The sequence below is a fragment of the Rosa chinensis genome, chromosome 5 (assembly GCF_002994745.2).
Source record: "Rosa chinensis cultivar Old Blush chromosome 5, RchiOBHm-V2, whole genome shotgun sequence".
Classification (NCBI taxonomy): Eukaryota; Viridiplantae; Streptophyta; class Magnoliopsida; order Rosales; family Rosaceae; genus Rosa; species Rosa chinensis.
Window position 1 is genome coordinate 32387661 of NC_037092.1, and position 11828 is coordinate 32399488.

An 11828-nucleotide genomic window follows, 5' to 3' on the forward strand; every position below is an offset into this window, starting at 1 on the left:
AGATTAGCGGTGTCCGGTTCAACGATCTTAAGTTGAGATAAGGAAAATAGTTGGCTTTAATTAATTCTGCTTGGTGGTACTAGGCAAAATGTCTAAACCTTAAGGAAGGAAACCAATTGACGAGGACTGCAAATATATATACATATATGCTGTGTCAAAATATCAAAAATTATAAATCCACACACTAGAATAGTTTGTAGCCGTAGAATCACATTTACATCTAGAATGACCAGTTGAAGAATCACACTTTCTAGACCCTGTTTTTCTCACTTATAATCGCTTCCCCTTCCATCAGATCCAAATTAACATGGACAAATGGACGAGGCATTCCCTGACAAGAGGTCACTGCCATACAAATCAGGAACTCAGTCCTCTTTCCTAATTGAAGCTGCAACAGCACACATATGCACATAGATTCAATCCAAACTCCATTCAAACAAGCACACAGACGTAAGTCAAGCACAGAAATAGATCATATGCTATAAACACATCTTTATTAATAAGCAAAAGGGAGCTAGGTTTGAGCCATCCATAGGTACTTAAAGAGTACGTAATTAGAAAAAGTACAGAACCAAACAACTTGACATCAGCCAAGGATGGCAACATAGGCATCATTCAGAATTCAGAAACCACCGCGGAGGCGGAGGACAAGGTGAAGGGTGGACTCCTTCTGGATGTTATAGTCAGCAAGGGTCCTCCCATCCTCAAGCTGCTTTCCAGCAAATATGAGCCTCTGCTGATCCGGAGGAATGCCCTCCTTGTCCTGAATCTTGGTTTTTACATTGTCAATCGTATCTGAACTCTCTACCTCCAAAGTAATGGTCTTCCCAGTCAAAGTTTTAACAAAGATCTGCATACCACCACGCAGACGAAGCACCAAGTGCAGAGTGGACTCCTTCTGAATATTATAGTCGGCAAGTGTCCTTCCATCCTCAAGCTGCTTACCTGCAAAAATCAATCTCTGCTGGTCTGGGGGAATGCCCTCTTTGTCCTGAATTTTAGCTTTCACATTATCAATCGTGTCAGAGCTTTCCACTTCCAGAGTGATGGTTTTGCCGGTGAGGGTCTTAACAAAGATTTGCATGCCACCACGGAGACGCAACACCAAGTGAAGAGTTGATTCTTTCTGGATGTTGTAATCCGCAAGAGTGCGACCATCCTCTAACTGTTTCCCTGCAAAGATGAGCCTCTGCTGGTCTGGAGGAATGCCCTCCTTATCCTGAATCTTTGCCTTGACATTATCTATTGTATCTGAACTTTCGACCTCCAAGGTGATGGTCTTTCCGGTGAGGGTTTTGACAAAGATTTGCATGCCACCACGCAGACGGAGCACTAAATGAAGGGTCGACTCCTTTTGAATATTGTAATCAGCCAAGGTGCGGCCATCCTCAAGTTGCTTTCCAGCAAATATAAGTCTCTGCTGGTCTGGTGGGATACCCTCTTTGTCTTGGATCTTTGCCTTCACATTGTCAATGGTGTCGGAACTCTCAACCTCCAAGGTTATGGTTTTCCCAGTGAGAGTCTTAACAAAGATTTGCATGCCACCGCGGAGTCTGAGCACCAGGTGAAGAGTGGATTCCTTTTGAATATTGTAGTCAGCGAGGGTGCGTCCATCCTCGAGCTGCTTGCCAGCAAAAATCAGCCTTTGCTGGTCCGGGGGGATGCCTTCCTTGTCTTGGATTTTGGCTTTGACATTATCTATGGTGTCAGAGCTTTCAACCTCAAGGGTTATGGTCTTGCCAGTGAGAGTTTTGACAAAGATCTGCATCTGTTCTCACAGATAGCGAAGAATAAATCAAATGGCATTCCAACTAACAAATTGGAGCTCAACAGAAATAATTCATTAAATCAAGCTTCAAGCAGGGCTAACAATTCTAAAGACATTTGACTACTAACCAAACAATCCAAAGAACACAACCCAAACACCAAACCCAAATCAAACTTGTATCAGACAAATTTCAGAAACGAAAACACACAAAAAAACCTAGTGTCAATCAACTCAAAATAAAAAGCCAAATTGACTGTGTTGATTCTTGAAATTCACGCAAAGCAAGGATCTTAAAAAACAATTGGTTAAATCAGACAAAGATTACCGTATTTAATCAAGTTACTTATTTCATAACATCAATAATAATAACCACAAGGACCAGATTATAAACCACAATAATTTAATTCAAAATTAAACAAACGAAAAAGACATAATGTCATCCCGGAATTGCAGACTACATAACACATCCCCAAATCAAATTTGTTCCCTTGGTGCTAATGAACTGGAAACAAAATCCAAATCGGCCGTAAAAGACAAAGCAATTTTGTTAATACAGATCAACAGAATTGAGTATAGACCCTAAAAAAAATTAATGATGTCATACACAATAGACCAATCAAACAAAAACAATTGCAAACTACCTCATACGAACCTAAATCAAATTTCATTGCAAAAATTCCAGATCAAAATACACACAGTCTCGATGCCCAAACGGAATCGAAAAATCAAAATCGGCCGTGGGAATTCTATTAAATAATACGATCGTCTAACCAAGGGATTAAATCAAAAAAGGATTCAATAAGATCGATAATCAAGCTCATACAGATCGTAAACTATTAACAACGATAATCTAAAAACTGAATCGAAGAGACGAACCTTGGTTATCGGAGAGACAAGTAAACGAATTGCTTTCTATGAGAGGCGTCGAATGGGAGGGCCTTTATATATATAGGGCCAATTGTCCACTTAACCACGGAACGTTACAGTACGGAAGCCAATGGGCGTTCGCCACGTGTTAAAACAAATTACCCTTCCCTGGCTTACACACCAAAGATAGAAAAGCAAAAGGATATCGTGTATCTTGGGCTAATGGAGATTCTTGGTTAGAAAATGGATCGAGCGTCTGCAACACAAAGTCTTTACTGATCTGAATCCATGAAATATCACGCTATTGGGTTTTTTGGGACTCCTCCTTGGGGGCGGCTTAACTCATATGCATCATTGCTGAGTTTGGGTTTGCACTGGAGTTTCATGGGAGTTATGATCCGGGTGCTATCTTTTGTTGTCTTATAAAATTCTTGTACTCGTCTTTGGAAAAAAATTTATGAACCTGTTAGCTATGCAATTTAGGGTCCACTAACCACTATGAATTAGTTCAGTTGGTATGAGCGTGTTTGCAGTTGAGTCTCAATTCAAGTTTGATCCCCATTGTCCTCAGTCCTACGTTGGGTTGCGCGATCTGTAAATCTCCTGCGGAAATCCATATTTGGGGACTGTAGAGACAAGTGTGTGTCTCACGTCAGTCATTTGAGGTCGAGATTGTAAGTCTGTCTTAGCGGGGAAGTGTAGGACAGTCTTCCTCTCTTTTAAACTTTTTGTAACAAAAAAAATAAAAAATTCTAGGGTCCACTAATGATGGAAGATCGTCCATTAACTGTGACCATGGTAGTTCAACATTGCTCGATTAATGATCTAGTCGAGAACGAAGGGTGGTGTCATTTGATATGGGCGTGAGCTACTTTAATTTGGTCGACTCACTTTGGGTGGACTAACTCAAAATCCATTATATGGATTAAGAGTCATGCTCACCGAAAAGACAATTTTTTAGAGACTTTAAGGATAAGTGAATTTGACAGTTGAGAATTATAAAGTCTTTAAATTAAGGGGAGTGAAATCCACACAAGGAATTTTACAATTTACACTTCATATTTCCTTTTTTAGTAACTTAAATTTTGTCTTTACTAATTTAAATTTTTTTTCCTTCATGAGAATTTTAACCAAATAAAAAATTGGGGAGTAGCGGTAAGACCTAATGTTCTCTTTGCCTCTCGTAAGTGACTAAGAGAGGTTTTGCGATGGCGGCTTGCCTCGGCGGGCAGGGCGCTGCACTTGTGACCGAGAAGGAGGCTGCTTCATCTTTTTCGCGTCTATACATCGAAGATGAAGACGGGCTTGCTCGATGGGGTCTTTTAGTTCCATGTTGTTTTCTTAGACGGGCTTACTTCTGCAAATAACACCTACTATGTAACTGCCATGCACGCTTAACCAGAACTAACCAACTAGACCTTAGCCTAATTGAAGATATATGACTCAATCAAATAAACTAGTACATCCACCTAGAACTATAATTAGTGTACATTAATACCAGCCATCAGATTGAGCCTGCCATACATGTTTCCATAAAGACGCTAAGGTATGACCAAGCCGAAACCCTCCACACCCACCCAAAAAGCGAGGCCTTATTGTAAAAAACAATAGCAAATTACCACTAACTACACTTTTCATCCAATATTTATCAGTAACAGGCCTTTTTTCTATATTTCCCTGGCGGTACTGTTCATGACCCATGCGCAAGGCCCATATCCCGTGCGGTCATTTTCCTACCAATTTTTTGAATTGTTCTGTTAATGAGAAATTACAAAAATAACCTCAACTGATCTCTAATCATATACGAAGGCTTGCGCCCACAAAGCGATCGTGATTTCCAAAGCTCCTTCAACCACTGCGTCATTGAAGCCCAGAACGCATCGAAGCTCTGATTCTGGTGGAGGTCTGAGTGCACAGTGAGTCTGAATGTAATCGAAGCCGCCGTTCATCATGGAGAATTTGAATCCAAACACAAGCTCATGTTCTAGCTTAATTGTGAATTTCTATCTTCTTGATTTAGTGATTAGCTTCCGTCTTCTTCGATCCGTTTTTTGAATTTGCTTCAATTAGTTGTATATGTTTCAATTTGATCAGTTTCCTTCTATTTAACCAGTTTCAATTTGTTTACAGCGTCTTTTTTTTTTTTTTGGGTTTTTGTACGTTTTGATTTAGTTATTAATAGCTTTGTTCTTCAACTAATCTGGTTAGGTTTTGTTCAATTACTTGTAAATATTATTTCAATTAGTTTCATTCAGCAGATTAGGTATAGGGATGGTTAAGTGCTTAATGTTATTGACGTTCAATAGGTTTGGCTGATTATATGTGTGTGTAGCTCAGGTTCTAATAATAGTGAAAAATAATGCATATCTAAGTTTTGCTATGGAGGTTCAGTGTGTTACTGAGGTTCAATGTGTTACTAAGGTTCAGTAGTTTTGTCTTCTGTTCCTGCTTTCTTTGTCCTCCAAATTTTGTTCATGGTTTAGGGTTTAGGATTTATTAGGGTTTAGGGTTTAGGAAAAATGATGCATATCTGTTTTGTTAGGGAGGTTCAGTTTGTTACTGAGGTTCAGTAGTTTTGTCTTCTGTTCCTGCTTTCTTTGTCCTCCATAATTTTGTCTATGGTTTAGGGTTTAGGGTTTAGAAAAAATGATGCATATATGGAGGTTCAGTTTGTTACTGAGGTTCAGTAATTTTGTCTTCTGTTCCTGCTTTCTTTGTCCTCCATAATTTTGTTCATGGTTTAAGGTTTAGGGTTTTATTTAGGGTTTAGGGTTTAGGAAAAATGATGCATATCTATTATGGAGGTTCAGTTTGTTACTGAGGTTTAGTAGTTTTGTCTTTGTCCTCCATATTTTGGTTTTGATGCGGTATATTCTTTTCTTTTTCCCTCAGGTTTTTTCCCTCTTGCTATTGTCGTTGTTGATGCTGAAACTGATGCCAATTGGAATTGGTATTTTGGGATCTTGAAGACAATTCTAGACCCGCAAGGCAGAATTATTACTTTTGTTTCTGATTGACAACAAGGGTTGATGAATTCCTTGGCTAGAGTTTTTCCAGAGTCTCCTCATTGCTTTTGCCTTTATCACTTGAAGAATAATCTCCAAAACTTGTTTAAGGGTAATAATAATAGTGCACTCCGCGTCACAATTGTTGATAAGTTTTACAAGGTTGCATACTCATCTACTGAGCGTCAGTATCACCGTAACCTGAGGGAGCTTCTTGATGAGGGTAAGGATCTTGTTGTGCAATTCCTTACAGGACTACCTGTTGAAAAATGGTGTAATGCCTTCTTTCGAGGTAATAGATTTGGTGAGATGGTCAATAGTACAGCGAAATCTTTTAATAGTTGGACTGTCAAGGCTCGGGAACTCCCAATTTTTCCTATGTTGGAAAAGATCCGCGTGATGATGATGGGGAAGATGGTGGAGAGGACGTGTGGTCGTTGTGGCCAATTGGGGAGGCATAATAGGAAGACATGCAATGTTCCAATATGATTTTGTCGAAAATAGGTGCAATTATTGCTGCTTTTTGATTCATTGAACTTCTATTATGAAGTAACTTTACTTTTCTTTCATTTTCTGCTAAGATACAACATGATTTTACGACTATTGACTGTCTACTGATGTTCAGTAGCTTTCTTAAAAATTATGTGAAGGAATTTTTTTTGCCGGTTATAATCCATTTTATGCTTTCTTATTATTATTCTCCAGTTGTAATATTGATTTCGTTAAAAGCAATACTTGAAGAACATTTGTAGGATTACATGCTGAGGTACAATAGATTTAATGTACTGAGTTTCAGTATCATTCTGAAGGATTGCAGATTTATTACTGGGTAACCTACTGAGTGTAACCTATTGTTGCTGCGCACAATACATGTCTTCAACCAGCTTTAAGTTATCCACATTAGTTTTTACAATCCAAGCGATTGTTTTCTCTGCATTTTCATCAATCTGTATTTCCTCATATACCATCTTCTTTCCTTTCTCCCTAACAAATTTTAGCCTCCTCTCCTTGTCCTACTTGTTAAACTTTTTCACATCAAGCATCCACGTTATCACTGCTTCTACCGGTACATCCTCATTCTTCCTCTTTGCCATTGCTATCTGTGTATATGATCAATGCAAATATGAGTACTGACCCTCAGTAGTACCAATCCCATAAGAAACTAACATAAACACAAAACCAAAGCTACTGACCCTCAATACAAAACTGATAAAGAAAACTAATGACCTTACACATGTCAAGATGCAGAACAAAAAAAAAAAAAAAGAGTTGAAAGCAAGAACACCAAAACTACCACAAAATCGCAAGATCTCACTCTCCACCAAAACTAGCCATCAAATCCAACTCTCAGCACCAAAACACAGCCAGAACACCAAAACTACCACACAATCGCTAAATCAAAACCTAACAAAAAAACACCTAAGGGCACCAAAACCACTCCACTCCACAAAAACAATAGACACATATCACATTCACCAGGCATGAAATTCTTCGTAAATTATGAAACTAAAACAAATTTCGGTCACTTTCGCACCAAAAGAACAGATCAAACCAGTTCAAAAGCAATACTTATCAAATCAAACTCATAAAAAACCTAAGAAACTAACAAACACAAAACCAAAGCTACTGACCAACAATACAAAAGCACAAGTCTAAAACTATGATTCCACAGCAAGACTATAGACATTGATTGTAACGTCCCGAACCTAAATTCACGTGTTTACTAGTCATTTGGACGGTAAACGACTTTTACTTTCACTTTTACTTTCGGTTTAGTACTTTTAGTGGCCCTAAAAGTTGACTTTTTGTTCGGGTCAAAATTTGAGAAAATGTTCTTCATGGAAGTTGTAGAGGACGTTAAACCGAGCGCGTGCATATGTAGTACGTAAAAATCGGAGCTCGTATGCGAAAGTTATGAGCGAAATAAGGAAGTTACTGTTCATGGTAAAATTTTGATTAAAATAGAAATTTACCCAGGGTAGGTTTCCATTTCCGGAAACCCACCCCAGCTCTTTCTCTCTCCTCCCCCCCCGAGCTCTCTCTTCTCCGGTTCGGCCGTTTTCCTTCTTCCTTCGATTTCCGGCGATTCCGGCCACCAACCGGCGTGCCACCGGTCATCAGAGGAGCGCCTCCTCCCTCCGATTACCTTAGCAACCTTGGTTTTCGACGATTTGACCGGAAAAGCACGGATCGAAGCAAAATCCCCTCCGGCTGCAGTTTGAAGCTTTTGCCGATTTCCGGCGATTCCGGCCACCTCCGGTCCCCATTTTTCCGTCGAAGGTTCGGTTTTCATCACTGATCATTTCCCCTATGGCCTTGTATCACGATTTATTGTGTAGATGCCGAATCGACGAATTGAAATTCTAGGGTTCTTGAGGATTTCTGGGTTTTTGTTCATTGATCGATTTCGGCCGTTTTTAATTGTTATTTGGGAATGTTGTAGTTGAGAAGTTGAATCAGTGTGTTGAGAAGGTGCTACTGCCAAATTTTGGTGGCCATCGGAGATGGTGGCGGCGGCGCCGCCACTGTGGGCGGCGGTAGCGGCGGCTAGGGTAGTTTATAAATTTCAATTTTTAGCTAGTTAAATTCTATAATTATCATAGAGCTTATATATGAAGTTTGGTGAATTTTGGAGGAGTTTGGAATTGTTTGTGAATTTTTGAAGTTTGGAGTTTTGTGGTGGAATTATGGGAAATCCGGCCGTCGGATTTCCCTCGTTTTCATTATGGAATATGTAAATTGAGGAATTGGAATTGTGGAAGAGATTTGGGTTGAATTTGAGAAGTATTGGAGATAGGGATTTTCGGATTTCGTTTAAGTTCGTAATTATTTTATCGGATTACCGTTTATGGAAATATAATTGTGTACAGGGCAATGTCGCGAGCTACGAATAGATGAAGGAACTCGTTTGCGTGGTTGCCAATAGTACTGTGAGTGGAAGTTTGTTTTTAAATAAGTGATGCATGCATTTATTTATTAAAGCATGTTTTATTTTATCAACATATTATTTTCCGAGCATATAAAGTTGATTGCAAATGATCTTATGGATTTGCTTTTAAATAATGATTCTCATGAATAATTATGATTTATACCGGTTGTGAGTTTCGGTTATTAAGTTATTACGCTCGGATTCGAATTTATAATTGATGTTGATTTTCGACGAATTATTTCCGAGGTGATTTCCGGAATTATGCTATTTATATTATATTCCTATTCGTGGATTTGAGATTTTTGGAAAGATTTTCGAAATGGGATTTCGATGGAATTATTTTCCTGTTTATTTATTTGATCATTGGTTTTGGCATTGGGAATGCCTCATTGACAACCTACTTATTCCTTTAGCGTGTGGGACACGCTGTCAATTTATACTACTTTACGAGAATGTCCGAGTACGGTTGGGAATCGTACCCGTGTTTTCTTTATTCGTGGGATATGGGGAAGCCCTAAAGATTTATGGGATTTTATCGGTTTTTTTTAAACCGCCATACCCAGGGTCGTTATATATATATTATATTACTGGCTAGCCTATTAGTACTCCTCCCTACTTACTATGTGTTCGTAGGCGAGTAGAGGAGAGCATGGGATGCTCTAGAGTGTGGGACACTCCGACCCGAGCCAATAAGGCTCCCTTCTTTCGTATGGTGAAACTTCTTCCCCATATTTTATCTTTATTTGACTAGCGGGGCTAGTCCGATTTTCACTGTATCCAGCGGGGCTGGTCTTATTTTCTTGAGAAATGAGATTTCGGTTTTACGATATAGTTTTCGAATGTGGTGACTAGCGAGGCTAGTCAATTTATCGTTTTGGAATTCTTGGATTTAAAGCTAAATGTATTTTTCTAATTGTTGCATGCATCGGTTATTAAAGAGAATAAATGTGGGAAAGTATGAAATCATTTTTCCTTTAAATTGTTTATTTTGTCCACTCACGCTAACGTTTTTCGTCTACTTTCCCCTGGGCCTTTCGGTTTCTAATGCCCAGTTTGCAGGCGAATTAGTGGAGGTCGGGCGTACATGACATTTGAGGCATAGTTGTCACTACTTCCGCAGTGTAGGATCACTTGATCCTTTACTCCTCTGTTATATCCCTGTGTATAGTAGTATTGCTCTGCATAACCTTTGGGATTAGTATTTTTGAGTTTTGTGTTTGGTGAAAGTGGAGTTGTTGGTAATTGGGAGCAGGGTGGCTCCAGGAGTATAAGGTTGGTTTGCTTGAAGTGTATCGTGCGTTTTACAGGTTTTTGGGTAGTCCATTTTAGAGGTGACTCTACCGAATTTTTGGTAGAGTTATCCCTAAGGTGGGCCCCACAGGGCCACCTCGGATTTCAGGGTGAAATTCGGGGCGGGTCCTGTCATTGATTCCACAAAAACAATAGATATTGCATCATTTGGATACACAGTTTGATCTGTAGTTTCAGCTCCTCAGATGTAACACCAGGTATTGACCCTGCAGAAATTAGAAATTATGACTAATTGACTGACGAAACAAATTCACAAAAAGAAACAAATTCAAAAATGATCTTCCAAATGTGATAACCATCGAACACAACGGTTTACATGCACAAAACCCAACAACTAATTAACCCCAATCTGTCAAAACCTCACTGCCCTGAAAATTTGAACACATCTTTTAATAAAAATACATCAACCACTTTCTGACTGTATCAACAATTAGCTAGCAATCTCGATTGAGCTCCACAACTTTAATAAGAAACCAAAAATTTCATAGTGAACATAATCACCACTCACCAGGCATGAAATTCTTTGTAAATTATGAAACTAAAACAAATTTCGGTCACTTTCGCACAGAAAGAACATATCAAACCAGTTCAAAGCTACTGACCCTCAATACAAAACTGGAGTCGCGCCCTAGCTGGCAGCCTCGCTTAGTAGCTCTCTTCGCCAGCTGCTTTGCCGCTTCGCTTCGCCGGCTACTTCTCCACCGGAGCCTCGATTTCAACTTCGATTTGTTGCTTCACCGCCGAAATGGAAGAGAGGTTTTGATTTTGGGAAGAAATGGATCTGAAAGAGATATCAGAGAGAGCGAGCTCTATCGTGATATACGATGGCAATTTTTGTAATTTCATAAAAATTGTTCTGTCTTTTCTGTCCTTAATGTATAGAATCATTACTGTAGCTAAAACCTATTTGACCGCATGGAGACCGCGTTTGTGTCCCTTGCGCATGGGAAAGAAATGTAGGATTTTGTAGCTAGTGGTCATTAACTCAAAAAGCAAACTAAAGCAAGAAAGCAACTAAAGTTTTTTTTTTTTTTTTAAATGTAAGTTAATTGAGAATTCGTTAATCATGGTTTAACCATGGATTAAATTTATGAATGATCTTTTAGATGTGACGTCATGAACCTAAATATTTAGGAAGACATTGTGTAAGTAATCTCGAAAGTGTTATTCGACGTCTTTGAAAATTTTGAATCTATGACCGAATTACATAATGCCTCATAAGACATGATTTTTTCAATTTTCATGTACTTGGGTGAAGTGTTGTTGAGTTGTGACATGTTAGTCGGTTATTTGATATATAACTGACGTTGTATAGGTCACATATTCAAATTTCACTAACCAAATTATTTTTAGAAGAATGAAATTTTCACACTCTCTAATTTGTAATATACACTCCTTATTTTATTTTTTAATTAAAATTCTTATAAAAAATCAAAATTTATTTAAGTTATTAAAAAGTGAAACATAGAGTGCAAACTCAGTAAAGAAGTTCATAGCGGCCTAACCGCCCTAACGTGTTGATAAGAGCAACCCCCATGCAAACAAGTCCAACACTTCAACTAAGATCAAAAGATATCTCTAGTTGCTCAAAGATTCCGCCTCCATGTTGCTCTATCACACCATCCACGTAAAAAGGAATTTGGTTCGGTCAAGATACACGATAACATCAGAATCAAATAGAGAATGATCATCCTCATCCTCATCCATGGTGTTGGAGTTCAATTTCAGATTGAGAACAACTAGTCTGTGTCGAATTCATGTTCGCTCTCCGTTTTTAGGCCCATAAATTGCGTGCTGGGCCCAATTTCTTTAGACATCTGTCCTAACAAGCATAACCAACAGCGTCCACTCCAGCGCGTGAAGTGCGGAACCGAAACCTGACCTAATCCGAAGTCCCACCACACCCCTATATTTTATTTTCTTATTTTTTATACATAATATCCTTCGC

The 11828-nt window shown here is 38.8% G+C and overlaps 1 protein-coding gene across 1 annotated transcript; it reads right to left on the reverse strand.

Annotated features, from left to right (window-relative positions):
- Positions 1-468: 468 nt before the first annotated feature.
- LOC112202628 (polyubiquitin) lies at positions 469-2795 on the reverse strand. Its single transcript, XM_024343627.2, has 2 exons — positions 2645-2795; positions 469-1768 (listed from the first exon to the last, which is right to left on the reverse strand). The coding sequence occupies exon 2, from the start codon at positions 1766-1768 to the stop codon at positions 623-625; it is 1146 nt and encodes a 381-aa protein (XP_024199395.1). The 5' UTR covers positions 2645-2795; the 3' UTR covers positions 469-622.
- Between the last annotated feature and the right edge of the window lie 9033 nt (positions 2796-11828).

What these genes read in the sequence shown, in the direction of transcription:
- LOC112202628 (XM_024343627.2), bottom strand. Translation starts at nt 1,768, where the DNA reads ATGCAGATCTTTGTCAAAACTCTCACTGGCAAGACCATAACCCTTGAG.